At 53.2% G+C, this 18,608-nt stretch overlaps 1 protein-coding gene across 3 annotated transcripts; it reads right to left on the bottom strand.

The window, feature by feature from the left end:
• Positions 1–378: 378 nt before the first annotated feature.
• MEIS3 (Meis homeobox 3) lies at positions 379–16,208 on the bottom strand. Of its 3 annotated transcripts, none has more exons than XM_023519000.1 (13): positions 16,168–16,208; positions 9,490–9,671; positions 9,123–9,282; positions 8,981–9,031; positions 8,067–8,117; positions 7,758–7,907; positions 5,054–5,165; positions 4,719–4,867; positions 3,626–3,702; positions 3,358–3,416; positions 3,167–3,250; positions 2,785–2,858; positions 379–832 (listed from the first exon to the last, which is right to left on the bottom strand). In XM_023519000.1, exons 1-12 carry the CDS (start codon positions 16,168–16,170, stop codon positions 2,809–2,811), a joined length of 1,128 nt encoding a protein of 375 aa, XP_023374768.1. In that variant the 5' UTR covers positions 16,171–16,208; the 3' UTR covers positions 379–832; positions 2,785–2,808. The 3 variants fall into 3 exon arrangements, with proteins under 3 accessions (XP_023374768.1, XP_003799602.1, XP_012666618.1); XM_003799554.2 differs by lacking the exon at positions 16,168–16,208 and adding an exon at positions 11,530–11,764 and having other exon boundaries at positions 384–832; positions 7,758–7,856; XM_012811164.2 differs by lacking the exon at positions 16,168–16,208 and adding an exon at positions 11,530–11,577 and having other exon boundaries at positions 384–832.
• Between the last annotated feature and the right edge of the window lie 2,400 nt (positions 16,209–18,608).

The raw sequence follows: 18,608 nt of genomic DNA on the forward strand, positions 1-18,608 counted from the left end.
TGGGTGACCTTGCCCAGGAGGGGAGTAGGGAGTTTACATTAGCCTTTTCATTTCCAAACGAAGTTACATTAACCTCTTCATTCCCAAATGGAGTTACATTAACCTTTTCAGCAGCCAAAACCATATATTCCCTTCCCGTTGTCCCACTGTTCCCTAGCTTGTCGTGCATTCTTTCCAAAAATCGGGACTTTTTTAAAATGCCACAGGACATGGGATAAATTGTTAAAAATCGGGACTGTCCTGCCAAAAGCGGGACGTCTGGTCACCTTACCCAAGTGGGGTGTCTAGGCAGAATAAAAAAGTGACAATTATTATTATTTGTGGTCCAGGAACTCCAAGTGGAGAATTTGAAATCTCAGAAACACAAAAGAACTGGCAGCTTTGTGTTTTTAAGACTTTATTGTTAAAAAAAAAAAAAAAGGAAAACATCAGAGAAGAGAGGTGGGGAAGCAGAAGGGGATGGGTGGGAGGTTGAAGGAATCTCCCCAAAATGTCAGGTTCAGGCAACCATCCTTTCCTGACCACCCAGACCACCCGCTATCTCTTCTCTATCCTGAAGGTGGGGCCCTCAGCCACCATCTTCTGGAGACCAAGGCCCAGGATCTCAACTGGGTCCTGGGCAGAGCTGAGGGCAGAAGTGAGGCTCAGGGCCTAGAGGCCTTGTCAGTGTCCTGGAGAGACCCTTGAGTGGGCACTCAGGCCCCATGTCCCAGCGGGGCCCCAGGGAGGTAGGCGTTGAGTGAAGGGGCCTTTGGAAGTGGGTCCCAAAGCCAGTGGGCCAGGTGGGGCCCAGAACAGGTGTGAGGCTGGTGGTCACAGTCTGGAGGCTGGGCTCTGTGGAGAGAGGAGAGAGGCCAGGTGAGGAGGCAAGAGGGTGCCTGGCCCCAACACGGCCCCCAAATGAGGGGTACACAGAGACTGAGGGAAGGGGGGCCAGTGCAGGGATGAGTGGGTGCCACAGAGAGAGGAGAGGTACAGTGAAATGGAGAACCAGAAAGAGATGGAAAATGACAAGGAGACAGAATGGGACAGTGTGAGAGAGAAAGGAGTCACAGAGAGATAAAACATACCAAAATGGAGAGACAGGGGAAGACAGGAGGCAGAGAGACAAAAGAGAGAGACCAAAAGGAGGGGGAGTACTGGGGATGCCTGACAGTAGGGTGAGAAGTCCCCTCCCTCACTGTTGAACCCAGAGGTCACCAGACACTCACACCAGACCAACCCCGCCCATGCTTGACTATGGCAGGGCTGAAGCTCCACTGCCCTACCAGGCCCTAGATAATCTGGCTCACCTCTCCTTCCCAGCTGGTCTCACCTCCAGGAAGCTCTCCTTAAATCCTTCAGCCTGGGTCAGACGTTCCCTCTTCCAGGAAGCCCTCCCTGAACTCCTCCCCAAGCTTGGGTCCAATGCCCTATCTGGGCTCCTCTCGCTCCTGGGCTTCTACATCCTAGCCCTGCCCACTCTGGGTCATCACCGTCTTGAGGCTGGGTCTTTCTCCCCAACTGGACTGTAAGCCCCACAGGCCTGGGGCTGTCATGGTCACTATTGTTTCCCCCTCCACCATCCAGCACAGGGTGGGTCACAGAGCAGATCAGAAGATGTGTACTAAATGAATGAATGGGTGGACAGATGGATGGATGCTAAATTAAGAAGTCTGGACTTTGTCCAGAGGACACTAGGAGCCACAGAATAGTTCAATCCAGGGAGAGTCAAGATCCGATCTGTGCTTTAGAAACTTCAGGCTACCTCCCCACCCTGGGCCTTAGGACTTTCTGTTTCCTTTGCGTTTCTGAGTGAGGTGGACCTACACAAGTGACCTCTTCTCTCTGGGTGTCAGTCTTCTCATTTGTAAAGTGAAAATAATAATGGTCTCTCTCTCTCAGGGTTGTTGTGAGGGCTAAATGAGAAGATGCTGTGAAGCACTGCCATGATGCCAGAGGAAAGTGTCAAGGCCTGGAAGAGTAAAAGAATGATACCTCCCTAAACCTTACCCCTGACTCTGCCAGTGGTCTCCTATTCATCCTCTCATGGCTCATCCAAGTGGCCATTCCAGGGGCCACTGCCTCTAGGAATTCTTCCCTAAAACTCCAGAGCTAGCTGATAACTCCCTCCTCTGGGAAGTCTATGTTTTGTTTCAACTGTTGCACTGGATTGCCATTGGGGATGTTCATTTCCCTTAAGACCAGAATCTTCTCAAGAGCCAAATGAAGCATGTTAGGACCTGGAGCAAGGGTTCAGTGTGTGCTTGGAAATCTGCAAATGGATGGGATGGGTGGGTGAATGCATGGACAAAAAGGGATGCATGAATGGGTGAGTGGGTGGGTAGAAGTATATTCTGATGGGTGGTGGGTGGATGGGTAATTAATGGATGGATGGGTAGATGCATGGGTAGGTAGGTGGGTGGGTGAATACACAGACAAATGAGTAGATATGTGGGTGAGTGCATTAGGGTGGAGGTGGTGGATAGATGAAATGAGTGAGAGGGGGAATGTATGGTTGGATGGGTAGGAGTGGATAGGCAAGTGGATTACATTTGGATGAATGATTGATGGATGGATAAATACACAGATGGTTGAGGGAGTGGATGGATAAATGAACAGACGGAAGAGGAGGATGGACGGATGGATGGACAGATGGATGGATGGATGGATGGATGAAACATCTTCCCTCAGAGAGCTCTCAGTTCAGGGACCCAGGCTGACCCTGCTCTGGGCGGGCCTACGATTGGAGTCCGGAAGTCTTCTGAAGGTTTGACAGTTGCTTAACCCCTAGACCTTGGGCACTCACACTTCTCCTGAATCCATCCTCTATAGATAATGCCACTCTCCTTCTAAGTTCAAATTCATCCCCACAGATCCTAGAAGACAAAAACGGAGGATTAGTGGTCTTCCCCAGGCACGGTCCCCAGATGTTCCCTAAGTCCCCCTTGCCCCTTCCTTCACCAGAGGATCCCTCAACCAGGATAGATTGAGTTGTCTTTTAAGAGGGCACTTGCCGTTTGTGGTGGAAGTGAACTTTGTAAGGAAAAGGTGGGAACTAGGAATCTGCGTTGGGATCCACTGCACCCTTAAAATACAAATGTCACACTGTATCACCCATGAACCGAATCTTAAGGGAGGTACCTATGTGCGCAGAGGAGTGGCTCAACCAGGGGGCGGGGCTTACCCGGCGGCCGGGCAGTAGCGTGTGGCTGGGTCTCCGTGTAGCCAGCCAGGGGCTGGCCCTCTGGGCTGAAGGCTGCACCCTGCCCTGTGAGGAGAGGTTGAGGGGTATAGGCTGAGCCCCGGGAAGCCTGTTCCCGACTTTGACACCCTCCTCAGAACCCCAGGCCCTCCGTCCCCACCTTCTCCCTGTACCTGTGCGGTTGGATTGATCGATCATCGGTTGCACGATACGCCTCCGGGCGTTAATGAACCTGCAGGTGGTCATGAAAACGGAGAGGGGCAGTGTAGAGAGGAAGGAGGAGAGAGACTGAGGTGGACACACGGACAGCCGGGAAGGGAGGAAGCGATAGGGTAGGCGAAATGGGAGCGCCGGGCTCTGGGGTCTCCGTCAGCACCGCGGACAGCACCTGGCCTCCACCCTAGGCGGCCACAGACCGCCCAACCCTCCTGGGCGGCTCACCAGTTGTTGACTTGCAGGATGGTGAGCCCCGTGTCTTGTGCAAGCTGTTTCTTCTGCTCCTCAGACGGGTACGGGTGCTGCGGCCACCAGCAAGAGTCACCCTGCTTGCCAGCACGGTCTGATCCCCAAGGTCTGGCCCGCCTGATCTCCTGGATGGTGGGCCCAGGCTAGGGCAGGGCCAGGAGAGCGCCCCCCCTTCACCCCCTACCCACATTGAGTATCTCAGTGCTCCTGGATGGTGGAGGCAAAGCTCAGCCAAGCTTTGTTTAGGCAATTACTTGCCCGCGGAGTCCGCTGCCTCTTTCAGCAATTAGAGGCTAATTGGCCAGACCTCCTTAGGGAGCCATGCTGGGGAGGGGGCTCCAAACAGTGTGGAGAAGGGAAGCAAAGCCTAGCCTTGTCCCTGTTTGAGTCTCCCTGTCAGAGCCCCTATGTGTGTCTCTCCCTACCAGTTTCTTTATTTTTCTGTGGCTTTCTCTCTGTCTCACTATCTCCCTCTCCCTCTTCTGTCTCTGTCTCTCTCTCTTTCTCTGAGTTACTCCTTCCCTGTCTCTGAGTTTCTGTTTTTCTGTCTCTGTCCCTCTGTGACTCAGTCTCTCCCTGTCTCTATCTTACTCTGTCTTGGTCCTCCCCATATCTTCGTGTCTCTGTCAGTTTCAGCTTCTCCCTGTCTCCATTTTTTGTCCCTCTCCATGAGGTAGTGTTGTCTGCAGACTGCCTGCATTTGAACTCACTTCTGGTTGGGCAATTCTCCCAACCTCTTTGTTCCTCAGTCTACTCATCTGTAAAATGGAAATAATAATGGCCCATCACTCTTAGGGATGGTGGGTGGTGGGTGTGTGGATAATGGATGGGTTGGTAAATGGGTGGATGGATGGTTTATGGAAAGGACTGAGTTAAGAGCCCTTGGCAGCACCTGGCACACAGGTAACACTGATGTTCACTCTTATCATTCCCTCCATGAGAGTCTTCCCCAATATCCCCCCTGCCTTAGTCTCCCACCACAAAGTAACTTTTGGGGGCTCAGTCTCTGTGGACAATCCTTTTCCATCTCTTTATGCCCACCCTGCACCTGGGACTACAGGGATCTCACCGAGAGATGCTGGAACAACCAGGCTCTCATGATGTTGGTGGCCACCTTGGGGAAGATCCCTCTCTTCTTGTTACGCCGCCGTTCTTGGTCCAGCTCCTCATCCTCTCCCCCAGAACTGGGAGAGGCCACACTTGTGTCAAGCCCATCTCCTGAGGGGAGGCAGGCATGTTGTGTTGGGGATAGTGGAGAGCAATGGACAGCAAGCTCCAGAACTCTGACCCCAGACACCATTCCACACCCCAGCTATCTTAGTCCCTCCTGAAGTCCTATTTGTGATCTAACTTCAATCCTCTGGCTGACTCCCATGTTTCCCCTCCACCTCCCAAGCTTCTCACCTTGGTCACTGGAGTTGTCCCCACTCTGGGAGGCCAGGCCCCCACTGGATGGACCTGGGGTCCCCAAATGTACAGATCCACTATCCTCATGGTCTCTAATCCATGTATTAGTCTAGAAAACAAGAGCTAGAAGTTAATGGCAAGGTTTAGGACACAGTACAGCACAATGGATAGGAGTATGGGTTCTGGAGCCAGGACTCCTGGAGGGGAAGCCTGCCTGTGCCTCTTTCCTGGCTGTGTGATCCTGGACAAGTTGCTTCATCTCTCTGTGCCTTCATCTCCTCAATTGAAAAATGGAGGGCAGCAACAGTCCCCACCTTACAGAGTAAGGATTCAGTGAGTTAACTGACCTAAAGGCACACAGCAATCACTCAATAAAGATGACTTTATACAAGTCCAAGGCACCCTAGAGGTGTTTCAGGATTCAGGGTGTTTCACATTTTTAGAGGGAAATAATAATAGCCATCACTCTTTGAGGTGTTTCAGGATTCAGGATGTTTTACAGTTTTAGAGAGTCAATCAGCACATACACTGTGCAGGATCTGGGGCACAACCTCCGTCATCAAACTCATTAACATTTCTACAGCAACATGGATGAATATTTAACAGAGTGGAATAAATAAAGGCTATAAATAGCCTCTTATTAGTTGAGGTCAGATTTTGCTGCCAAGTAAGTTTGCACTACATTTATGGGGTAAAAAAAAAAAAACAAAAACCAATACTTTGAATTTCCAGAGATTCTGATGTCTCAGAATTGTAGCTAAGGGGAGTGAGAGGCTGTATTTTCTTTATCCCAACTTGGACACATTTTAAACAACTTGACAAAGTGTTGGATTTGTGCCCCAGGGCAATCAACTCAGACAAACCTCATCGGGCCTTCTTCACCCTTAGGCTTAAGGTTGGGTTCCATCTGCCAAGTGGCTGGAGATGAGGGTCCTTCTCCCAGATGTTCTAGCCCCTGTCAAGCATTCTGCTCCTCTCCTGGGTTCTGGCAACCACTCCCTCTCAGACCCAGAGATGGAAACAACTGCCCACTGTATGTCGCTCAGCCCCAGGGTCTCCACTTCTCTGCTGACTACCTCAAAGCCTGCCCATGACTTTGTGAACAGTCACTCCTGAATCACCTACCATGGGGGCGCACCAGGTGTTCTCTGCCAGGGAGTTTTCCCCAGGCTCTGTGCATTTATGCAGAATTGTGTGTTTCAGTGCATTTGGGGATGAGTTGGGCACAACTGCAGAATCGCTCAGGTCTGAAGACACGTGAGCACAATCGTGGTTATCACCTGTGGCTATTATGATGCTGAACATGACCAGGTGAGTGTATCCAAGATGTCCTAAAGCTGTTCTGAGACTTTCATGTGGCACTTAAGTGAACTTGTATAATTATCGGAGCATGAGTGTGCCTACATCTGTGCAGCTGTATCCAAGGATCTTAGGATGACATGGCTGTCCCCAAAGAGGATATGGCTGTGGCATGGCTGTTACATGGGTGTCACTGAGAAATGCAGCTGCATTTGAGTGATTTGCCAGGCCTATATGGTTGTGACATTGATTATCACAGGCTATATTTTCTAAATATATGACTGCAGTTTGAGGGTTGGGTTGTCCTATTCATGAGACTATGCACATGGTGACTGTGATTCCCATACAACTGGGTGTATGACTTCAGGACTGTTGGGTAATCATTAGGCAAGTGTAATCAGGCTGCATGAAGACCTCTGAGTATGCGCCTCCGTGGGAGTTGTCACCAATCATAACACACAATGGGGTTCTCGCTGAGCACGTGCATATTATAGGCTGTGAGGCAGAGGGTCCTTGAGGCCATTCTGTGACTGCTGTGCACCTGTCCCTGACTTTGTGTCCTGTTGTGTCATTGCTGGTTGTGTAGAAAGTATAACCAGGGTGGTCCTTGTGTGACTTCTCCCCAAGGCTTTGTCACTCCATCTCTGTATGTAGCTGTGACAAGTCAGGATCCACCCAACTATCATGTGTGTGACTGTTGTCTGATGTCCTAAGCTGACACCGCTGTGTCTGCAGTGGTGCACTTTATCTCCTTGCTTTGTTGGGTGTGATTCTGTGTGGCTGTATCCAAGTCTGTACTTCTATTTCCAAATCTGCATGGGTGAATTTGGACCTGTGTGGCCCTGAGTAGCATGTGAATGTGTACGCACACTTGTTGGAGCCCAGCTGTTACTGGTCAGGGTCACATGTGTGCATGTGCACATGCAAGGACACCCTGGTCAACGTGGATCCAAGTGTGGTCACATCAAGTGTGCCAGGCAGTATCTGGGCTCTCGGGTTCTATCTCCATCTGTGTGGCTGTTGTGTGGCTGGGGTATGCATGTGCTGGGCCCTCTGTATGATCTATGCTGCTGACACGTGGCTGGGATATGTGTGTTCAAGTATGTGGTAGAAGCTATTGTCTGGCTGTGACTGGGGATGACAGTACCCAAATTTATGCAGCTGAAAGTGAACCTATGTGGATGCAGCTGAGTCTGTGGGTGGTGCCTGCAGCTGTTTGGGGCGGGGGTGTGTGCATGCATGCACATGCCGTTGTCCAGGTGTACCTGAGCCCATTTAGTAGATGTGTAGTTGGCATGTGACCACACGCATATGTACGCCTGTGGCCAGGCTGCCTGGTGGCCTTGTCTCAGGCTGTGTGGTATGGGGGTGAGTGTGTACCCTTATCCTGTATCAGGCCCACCTGGTCTGGGAGGCTGGGGCAAGAGGCTGGGTAGTCCTCAAGATCCTCTCTGCAGCCACCATCCCGATCCTCGATGACCAGGTCGATGGGCATCTTTCCCTTGAGGCAGGTGATGTAGCGGTGACAGAAGTTGTCGCACAGGTCGTGGACCTGGTGGGGGACCGGGGTACTGGGGGGACCACCCGGGGGCTAGGGCTGGGTATACAGGGACAGGGATGGCATTTCTGCTTTAACTCTGGTGGAGAGAGGGCCTAGGGAGGGGGAGGGCCAAGGGGAGCAGATGAGGGTGGCAGGGAGGAGAGCACTCACCTTCTCCAGCTCCAGCAGGTGGAACCGCAGCACCTGGATGGCCTGGATCATCTGAAAATGGGACCAGGAAGGAACCAGAGTGAGGGTGGGGGAAGCAAGAGGAGTATGGGATGGGAGAAGAAGAAAGGAAAGACAGAGAAACAGGAAGAGTGAGACAGATGATGCGGGCAAAGAGAAAAATTGAAAAGAGATGGAGATCAAAATTGAGGAAAGGGAGGGTGATGGATTGAGAGGAAGTGACAAGGGAAGAAAAGCAAGAGACAGAAGGGGCCCATCACAAGAGGCATGAGCTAAGGTGGGCTCCAACAGTAAGTGTGCCCACCCTTTGCCTGTTGCCTCCAGCTCCAAGCCCACCCTCCCCATGCAAACTACATTTCCCAGAATCCTTTGCCAAAGGGTTTGGCCAATAGGAGCCCTGGCAGGAGCAGGGCAGAGAGGACTGGAGAGGTTGGAGTATTTCTCCTTCCCTCCCTCTCTCCCCCATCTCTTTCCCCCTCCTTTGAGGATAAGTCCTAGGCTCATTTGGCTCTGTGCTCTTGACTGAGAACAGTGCTTTTGGAGTCCCATCCTGTGCCAGATGCTGTTCTAAGCACTTGACTTGCATTAACTCATTAAATTCCACAGCAGCCCTATGTGATAAAGTTACTACCACCTATGTTGTACAGACAGGACACCACGGCACCAGCACTAAGAGGTGGAGCCACTTGTCCTGTGTCACAGAGCTAGTGACGGCAGAGCTGAGATTCTAACCGGCCTCAGAATCTGGCTGTGCCCTATCAAACGTGGGCAACAAGGAGCACAGTTTGAGAAGGTGGCCCAGGTACAGCCCCTCTGCACCATCCCCCAAACAAACCCCAGGGATATGTCAGGAGACTCTGTGGAGGAGGTGCCCCGATGGAGGGTCCAAGTCTCACCAGATTGTCCAGCTCTGGGTTGGAGGAGAAGAGAGGCCTCTCGGAGCGGACCTGGGAGGGAAGAGAGAGGCCAGCAGGGCACAGCCTGCCTCCACCCCCCCTCCTCGCTGGCTCTCTGGGCGTGGTGGATGGGGGTGCCCACCTGCTTGGCAAAGGCAGCGATGTCCTCATTGAAGGAATCGGAGGAGCAGACATCGCCCCCCAGGGGTGTGCCCAGCCCAGCCCCAGCCCCATCTCGAGGGGAGCATGTGGCCAGTTCACACTTCTCAAAGACCAGTGCCAGGAGAGGGAAGAGCGGATGTCTGGGGAGGCAGGAGAGGACACAGCTGGTGAGGGGAGGGGTATGTGTGCATGTTGGGGGAAGATGGAGCAAATAGGGATGGGACAAGAGAACCAGGAGGAGAAGAGACAGAGAAAGAGAGGGCTGAGAAAGGCAGCCTTGGAGAAAGAAGAATCCAGAGGCACAGCCCAGACCACATGGAGCCCCCTCTGCCCCAGCCCCCACTCACCCATAGATCTCATCCTTCTCCCTCTTCAGGCCGTCACTGTCCAAGCCCGGGGGCAGGGGCTGGGGTGGCCGGTGTGGGCCGTAGGGCCCAGGGGCTCTTGTTGCTGAGGGCACTGCCTCAGCAAAGCCAGCCAGGGCTGTGGTGCCGTCCACGATGCCTGGGTAGTGGGGCAGCTCATCGTACTGGGGGGAGCCAGGAGAGCCCCGGGGAGGCGTCAGGAGACTCAGACATGCATGTGAGGAGCCTCCCTATCCTGGGACCCAGGAGATATCCCTCCATGTCCCAGGAAGCCGCTTTCTGGTCACTAAGTGTCTGAGCTCTAACCCCCATAAGTCCCCACATCCCATAGAGCTGTCTGGGTGGGCTGAGGACTGATACTACTGGCATAGCGGTTCTCAACCTGTGGGTTGTGACCCCTTTGTAACAATGAAAATACATCCTGCATATCAGATATTTACAGTATGATTCATAGCAGCAGCAAAATTACAGTTATGAAGTAGCAAGAAAAATAATTTTATGGTTGGGGGTCACTACAACATGAGGAACTATATTAAAAGTTCGCAGCATTAGGAAGGTTGAGAACCACTGTCCTGACATGTGGGAGGGCAAACCCAGGGGAGACACCCAACGGTCTGGCTGGGAGGGAAATGGGAGTGAGATTCAGAGGGTGACAGAGAGAGGAAGAGCGGACAGAGAAGGCGGGAAGGTGCAAGGAGGGAGAGAAAGTATCACCCACTGATGCCTCCCTCAGAAAGGTGCACTGTTTGTACACAAATGTACATGTACATATGCAGCCTCCCCACTCCATTTCATTCTGCAGTTGTTAAAAATGCAAGTCTGAATGTATCTTATACAACTTGTCACATCCCACTGGCCACCTCAATCCACAAAATACATTATACACACACAGTCATATACACCCATCCATAAGTACACTCAGGTGTGTCAGTCACACCAGCTCCACTCACACACACATACACACACTTTGAAGCACATCCCCCCACAACATGTGAGCTTAGAGTACCCCCAAATTGCCAGAGCTGCTCCCTTGGGCATGCACACACAGAACCAGACGCTGGCCACAGGAATGAATGAATGAATGAAACATTTAGCACATGAATGAACGAATGAATGAGGAACTTAGCACAGTGCCTAGCTCACAGGCAATAAACACTTGTTGAGGGAAAGGACAACTCCACACAACCAGACACACATTTGTGCAAACAGCCCCGAAGATACACAGGAGCATGAGGTGAGATTTGCATGTCCCATTGTCACAGAACCACATACTGGGGAAGCTGGAGGGACCTTTCTGTCACCAGGTCAAACCCTTTCCTTGGTGATGAAGACTCTGAGGCTCAAAGAGGCAAAAGGATTTGGAAAGGGGGCGTAAGAGCCTTCCTGCCTCCCACCGCCACCAGGGCTCCGCGTGTGTCTGCCTCTCTCCCTCTTCCATTTCCTCTTCTCCTAACTTCTCCTGAGCTATGAACTTGAAGGCAGCCGCTCCCAGTCCGCTGTCCAGCGCTCACCACTCAGAGGGATCCCCCTCATCCTGCCCCTCTCCTGCCCCGCCCTCCCAAAGTGGGTGCCTCCTCCCTGCTTCCTCCCTCCCGGGCCAGAAGAGAGAACCCTACGGCCCAGCGGCGGGTGAGACCACCTCTCTCAGCACGGTCCCCACCCCTAACCCTCAGGACCAGGGGCTTGGAACAAAAGTAGACCGGAGGAAGGATGGGGGAGGGCAGAAAAAGAAGGGGACGGGTGCGGGGTAGAGATAAAGGCCTGGGATGGAGAGGCCAGGGAACATAAAGAAGGGCGGAGCGGGGAGCAGGGACACAAACGGGGGACCGAGGTGCAGGAACGGGACACGTCGGAACTAAGAGGATGGAAGAGAGAAGACGTAGGAGGGGAGAGAAAGAGAGGCAAAGAAAGAGGAGGTGGAGAGGGCGGACGGGCCACTGGGGCCAGAGCCCTGGAGAGGGGAAGATAGAGGGAGGAGGGATGCGAAACCGGCTGGGCAGGGGATCCCGCCCTCACACCTACCCTCCGGGCCATGGGCTGATGCTAGCGGCAGCTGCTGGGTCCTTCCAGAACCTGGCCGGCGAGGGGGGCGCAGGCAGCCCCCCAGACGGCCCGCGGTGCCGACGCCAGGGGGTGGGCAGGAGGCTGGGTGCCCGCCCCCCCCACCCCCGTCACTGGCAGGCGCCGGGCGGGGTGGAGGCTGCGAGCATGGACCCCCAGCCCGGTCCCCCCGCGGGGGTCACGGCCAGGAGCTCATGGCCGCGCGGGAGCGGCAGAGGGTGGCCCGAGGCCCCTTCCCAGGAGCCCCCAGTCGCTCCCCCGGGGTCAGGGCTAATTGAACCAGCCCCAGACAAACAGACCCGGAGACTGGGCAGAAGCAGGCGCGGGGTCTGCGCGGCGGGGGCGGGCGGCGGCGGGGCCGGAGGGTGCAGAGGCTCCTCGATGCCTTGCTCCCCCTCTCCCGGTCTCTCCCTCGCTCTGTGGTCACATCCGGAAGTTCCACCGCGGAGATGCTTAACCCGCTGTCCGCCGGTGGCTCGGGCCGCGAGGCGGGGCGCGGCGGGAGCCTCCGAGACCCTTCCCCCGGCCCTCCGCCCGGCGGCTTTTGTGTGGGGTCTCGCTGGCCCGTCCCCCTCGGCCCCCACCTCTCCTGCCTGGCTCTCTCAGGGTCTCTCTCTGTCCCCCACCCCGCTCCGGGGCGTCTCTACCTCTCCCCCTCTCGGCCGCCTTGGGGCTGGGGCTCGCCCCTCCTCCTGTCTCTCGCCCCAACTCCGGGTTCTCTCTCTCTCTCTCCCCTTACCTCCTTCTCTCCCTTCTCCTCCCTCTCCTTGTCTCCTCTTCTTGCCCACTCTCTTGACAGACACAAATAGGAGGAGAACCGGAGGCAGGAGGAAGCAAAACCCTCACATTTTGGTTTCTCTGCTTGCTCTGGCCCTTTACCCCCCTCCGGGACTCCTGAGCCTGTGTCTGTGGCCATCTGTGCATGCATGTGTGTCCTCAGAGTGTCTGGGTGTGTGTCTGGTTGTCAGGCCATGCCTGGGGGCTTGTGTGTTAGCAGGAGTGGCTGCGCATGTTGTTTCTGTCTCTGAATACAGTGAGTATTGGATGGCGTGTATGTGTGTGTGCACGCGCGGGTGTGTGTGTATCCCTCTGCTCATCTTTGGCCCTTGCCTTTTAGAAGATTCTTAGCCTGGTGTCCTCTCAACTGCTTTAACTGATCTCCGACTCAAGGGTAAATTTTATGCCTGCTTACATATGTGTGGAAGAGAAGGTGCCCAGCTTTCATCCCATTCCTAAGACAAGCTTTAAAAGTAGCATCCTAATGAGATAAAGAAAAAGATTTGTGCACCAGCAACTTACTGATTACCTCCTATGTGCCAGGTGATGTTCTGAGGAGACAGCAGGGAACAAAAGACAAACCTCTTGGCCTCTTGGGGGAGTTCACATTCTGTTGAGGATGGGGGACAGAGATGGGACGGTGGGGAGAGAGCATAGTCAGTTAAATAAATGTATTTAATTAACTAATTCAGAAGGTGGAGTGCTCTGAGACAAAGGAGTATTGGGGAGGGTGCTTTATATAGGCCAGACAGGGAAAGCCCTAGGAGGAGGTGACATTTGAACTATGCAGATCATTCCAGGCAGGGTAGGACAGCAGATGCAAAGGCCCTGGGGCATGAGTGTAGGCACCTTGTCTGGTGTGTTCAAGAAACACCTAAGAGGCTCCTAGGAGGGGTTGAAGGGAGAAGAGAGAGACATCTGGGAGTCCTTCTCTCCATGACATTTTCTAAATTAGGGGTCTTTATCCCTTTGTGTTAGACTCCTGAGGAGGTGTACAAATGGCTATCAGGAGACTTTTGAATCTCTAAAATTGCATAGGAAATGGTGGCCATGGTGCTTTCTTTTCCCCCCATAAAACATATGGTCCATAGTTCTTATCCTGTTCTTTACAAAGGGATCTTTTACTCCTCCAAAAAATTATAAACCATCATTACAGAGGAATAGCAAGGCAGACAAATAAAAAAAGATGAGGGTGCCTGGAGACTCAAGGAGAGAGGGTGACAGATCCAGGGACAGAACCCAAGGAGAAGGGAACAGAGACCCAGACAGAGGGAAGATAGAAACCCATACAGGGGGGAGCGGAGAGAGGGGTTTGAGGCCCTGCCCACCCCTGCTGTGCTCTCTGAGGATGTTTTTGACTCATAAACAGGCTACCTGTGCTGCAACCTGGTTCTTCTTGTTGAAATTAAACAAACTACCAAGGCCCAAGGCAAGGTGTGAGTGGAGTGAGCCAGAGCTACAGCATCAGGCATGGGGGTTAAGGCAGCAACAGCACTTCCTGGTGGGGATGGGAGAGGAAAAGACCCTAGTCCTGGTGCCCCCCAAGCCTCTAGGAGGGCCCTCTCCTCTCCCTGCTAGGGCTCAGCACCTCTGCCAAGTCTCTCATTCTCCTCTACCTGTCTCTTCCTCTTTCTTCCTTTCCCTCTCCCATCTTTTCTCTCTCTCTTTCCCTTTTCATCCCCTGACCCCTGGACACACCATTGACCCTCCTCTCTGGCCATCTCCATGAGTCCCTTGGGAATCTGGAGTCTGGATCCTTCCCTCTCTGAGCCTCCATCTCCCCATCTGCAGGAGGAGCAATGAGCTTGGGTTGGGGGCAAAAGGGTGGGTATTGGGGAAATAAACCGAAGGGTGACAGTATCCCGGGGTCCTTGACTGAGTCTGGGGTCTCACATGTGGAGGTACTCTCCCCATGACTATCCTATTGCGATCCTGGCCCTTTAAGACAGGGGAGGGGAAGGGGTCTGGAGAGCCTTTAATCACTGCCACACAGACCCACCCCCATGATCAGAGTTTTAGAGCAGAAAATTAATTTAAATCACTTTTAAATTTAAGATGCAAAGCTCTTCAATCTGCTCTGTCCCCACACCAGTCTCAGCCAAGATTTAGGGTGGGAGATCCAGGGATCTGGGGTCCCAGACTCAATTTGCATCTTGAGAGGGGATGTGTAGACTTCCTTTTTGCCTTTGGTGAAGCTGATTCTGAAAACCAGAAGTGTAGATGGATTCGAGTGTCCCAGAGGGGCATGAGTGGACATAGCAGGGAGGGGTGTGACTCCAGTGAAGGGATGTGACTCCAGTGAAGAGGTGTGACTCAGAGAAAGGCAAGACAGAGTGGCAGAGAGGAACACAGAGAGGGATGAGGCCACTGAGTTATAGGGGTGACAGAGGAGGGGCTGGGTGGGATGGGTGCTCAGACAGAGACTCTAGAGTTGTTCCTGCTGTCAGTGGTCACTGTGACCTCAGAAGGCCCCTCCAGCCGCCAAAACATAAAAACATAAAAACATTTGGGCTCTCAGCATAAATCTTTTTAATTGAAGAAAGGAATGAAATGTTGAGAAGAGGAAAAACAAGAGTGTCTGGGAGAAAAGTGATGTAGGGGAGCTAGGGACAGGAGGGAGGAGGAAGGGGGAGGTGCTTGGATTTCTGTTTTGTCTCTTCCCAGATGCAGGTCTGTCTGTCGGTCCTCTGTCTTCTGTCTGTAACACACACACTCTTCTTCCCAGCTGGCTCCCAGGCAAGGAAGCAGATGGTGGCCAGACCTCAACCTGGATGGGGTGCCCTGTGCTCCCTGACGTTTCAGGTTGTCAGCATGTCGCTGCTGCTATGCCTCTGTGAGGGTGGAGTTTGAGCCTCTCTTGCAGATACTTGGAAGACAGGTACCTCTGGGGCATGCCAGGCGGTGCCCCCTCTCTGCCAGTGTGTGCAGCTCAGAGTGCCTGGCCCCATCCACATCTTAGAGATGGGCAGGTCTCCGGGCTGCACTCACCCGTGGAGCCCTGTTTTAGTAGATCTGGGGCACCCCTTGGGTCCCTGCGACACAGCTTGGGCCACCTCTCATGGCTCCCCATAACGCCCCCACCTGGCTTAAGCAGGGACCACTGGGACAGCAGCAGACCCCCTTGTATGCCCAGTGGTCCTCAGGATCTGGATCCAAGGCTACAGGAACAGGTCACATGAGCAAGGACCTGCTGAGGACTCCTCCTTTTTCTTTTGGTCCCTCTAACTCCCTACCTCAGTTTCCCCTCTTTGTCAACAGCTCTGTGTCTGTCTCCCTCCATCCTGGGCCCAGACTTTGTCCCTCCTCTCTCTGTCCTAGACTCTCAGGAACTGTATCTCCACTGGGGGGTGGAGGAAGAAGGGATCCTAAAAGGCCCTGTGTGTCTGTTTCTTCCTGTAGTATGTGTCCGTCTGTCTGTCTCATAGGTCTCTTCCTACATCTTTTTTGCTCTATCTCTACATCTCTTTGGATGATCTCTCTGTTTCTCCATCTCTCTCTGTCTCTGGAGGCCTCTTTATCTCTCTGTCCTCTTCATCTCCATCTCCCTGCACCTTCACCCTCTCCACCCTTTCTCCCTTCTTCCCCCTGAGGCCCAGGCCCTTCATGAATACAGTGCCCTGGATCCCCAGGCCCTCCCCCTGCTTGGCCTGGCTCCAGGAGAAGGAAACATTTATCTTGGTGGGTCCTCCCCACCTCTGCACCCGCCCCTCTGCCTGCTGCCGGGCCATCCATCACTGAAGCTGAGACTCCGGCGGCTCATTTGTCACCGTCCTGACAAATGCCTGCCGCCCCTTCCCCTCCCACCCCACCAAGCAATCATACCATTAGCCATGGCTCAGCAGAGGCCACTGAGAGGACCCGGCCTGACCTGAGTGGGGGGGAGGGGCACAGGGTTGTGACTCTCCCATCCCACCCCCGCTCTCCCTCATCTTTCCATTTCTATTTTTTTCCTTGCCCTTTCTGTCCTTTTTGTCTGAATCTGCTTCCTCTGCCAGTTTCTCTCTGTGCCTCACCTCTGGATCTCCCCCTTTCTCCTCCTCCTCTCTCTCTCCCCTTCCTCTCCTCTCGATCTCAGTTTCTCTCTTGCTGTGTTTTTTCTGTCTCTGACTCTCTCTTTGTTTTTCTCTCTCCATGTGTCTCTTCCCTGTTGTCTCTCTCTAACTCTGTCTTTGTCTCTCTCTATCCCTGTCTGTCTCCATCTCCCCATCGTTCTCTCTCTCTCTCTCTGCTGGGGTCTCTCTGTCCAGCCTGTGCCTTTTTAACTCCTGGTTTTCTCTGTGCAAATTCTTAGGCATCCGCCTCTCTGTGGCTTTGAGCAGCGGTGAAGGGGTCTCAAGATTGCTTTAACCCACCCTCCTTGCTGTCTCTGTCTTGCTGTCCCATGTCTCTGGCATTGTGTTTGAAGTCCCTGGGTTACTCTCTCTGTGCCCTCCTCTCTGTGTCCTTCTGTCTTTATCTCTGAATTTGTTGCCTCCCAGGCCCTTAGGTTATGTTCTGTGCCTCTTCCCCTCCAGCCCTGCCTTCACTTCTCTGCTGACCCTAGATAATCCCCCCCTTTTTTTTGAGACAGAATCTCACTGTATCACCCTGGGTAGAGTGTTGTGGCATCATAGCTCACAGCAACCTCAAACTCTTGGGCTCAATCGATTCTCTTGCCTTAGCCTCCTGAGAAGCTGAGACTACAGGCGCCTGCCACAGCACCTGGCTATTTTTTTTTTTTTTTAAGAAATGGGGTCTCACTCTTGCTCAGACCAGTCCTAAACTCCCAAGCTCAAGCAATCCACCCTCCTTGGCCTCTCAGGGTGTTGGGATTACAGGCATGAGCCACAGCACCTTCCTTTCAGATACCCCTTTTGTTCCATCATCCTCAACATTTCCTAACCTCCAGTGCATAGGGAGAGGGCAGGGGACAGGAGGGAACTTGGAGGAAGAAGGAAAGAGAGTGTGCAGGTACCCTAGGGGCACTGAGGCCTGAGCCCCTTGCAGGCCCAACAAGCCCATCCCTTCTCTCCCTGAGCCTTGTGTGCATGGAAGTCCCCCCAAGAGTCTGACTTCAATCCTCAGGGAGACAGCAGGATATAAAGGAGGTACCTGAAACCAACTTTTCCTGTTACCCTGAAGGGACCAGAGCTGCAAGCTGGGAAGTCCCAAAAAGGGAGCTGGGGCACTGGATCAGGAGAGAGGGAGACCCAGGCACAGTGGGTTCCTCCACGTGCTGGTGCCTACGCATTTCCGACTGGAAGAGAGTCAGGTAGTGAGCCCCCCATTCTGGGAGGGACCATAGCAGAGGCTGTCCTTGCCCTACTCATATCCTCAAGGGCCCAACAGCAGTGCTCACCCTGGCACCTGTGACTCTTTACCACACGAGCTCTCCAGCCAGGGTTGGAAGTCCTGAAGTCAGCATGACCATCCTCAGACAGGCCTCAGTGGAGAAGAGGCCTGTCCTCACCCTCGCAGTTCCTCAGTGGATAAGAGGCAACATCCTCACTCTCGGGTGGAGTACCTCGAAGCGTGTTCTGCACAGTCCCTAAGAGGTCCCAGACAGACTGAGGCCCCATGGCCCACAGGGTGACCTGCTCATCAACACAGCTTTAAATGGCCTCCTTCCTTTACCTGTCATCCTCCAGTGTCTCCAAGGGTCACCTACCAAACAAGACACATGTCTCCCACCCTGATCTTGGTTGGTTTCTGTGTCGCTCAGTGTGAGACAGTAATCAGTGGAGACGTGGACTTGGCAGATCGGTAGAGAGAGGAGGCAAAGGGGACAGAGATACCTCTTGTGGTGGTTAATTACATGTATCCTTGGTGGTGGTGTCCAGAAGTTTGGTCAAACACCCACCTAGATGTTGATATGAAGGTGTTTTTAAAAACATTTAAATCAGTTGACTTTGAGTAAAGCAGATTGTACTGAGAGGGCCTTATCCAAGCAGCTGAAGGCCTTAAGAGAAAGAAACTAAGGTCCCTTCATGAAGAAGGAATTCAGCCTTTGGATTTGAGCTGGAACAACACCTCTTCCCCTGTCTCCAGCCTCTGTCCTCTGCTTCTCTCAAGAACCCTAATACAGGAGTTTGAGACTAGCCTGAGCAAAGCGAGACGAGACCACATCTCTACTAAAAATAGAAAAACTAGCTGGGCATCATGGTGGGTTCCTGTAATTCCACCTACTTGGAAGGCTGAGACAAGAGGATCGCTTAAGCCCAAGAGTTTGAGCTTGCTGTGAGCTATGATGCCATAGCACTCAAACCCAGGGTGACTGAGATTTT

Source organism: Otolemur garnettii, unplaced genomic scaffold (genome assembly GCF_000181295.1).
Source record: "Otolemur garnettii isolate 467f Iridium unplaced genomic scaffold, OtoGar3 scaffold00152, whole genome shotgun sequence".
Lineage (NCBI taxonomy): Eukaryota > Metazoa > Chordata > Mammalia > Primates > Galagidae > Otolemur > Otolemur garnettii.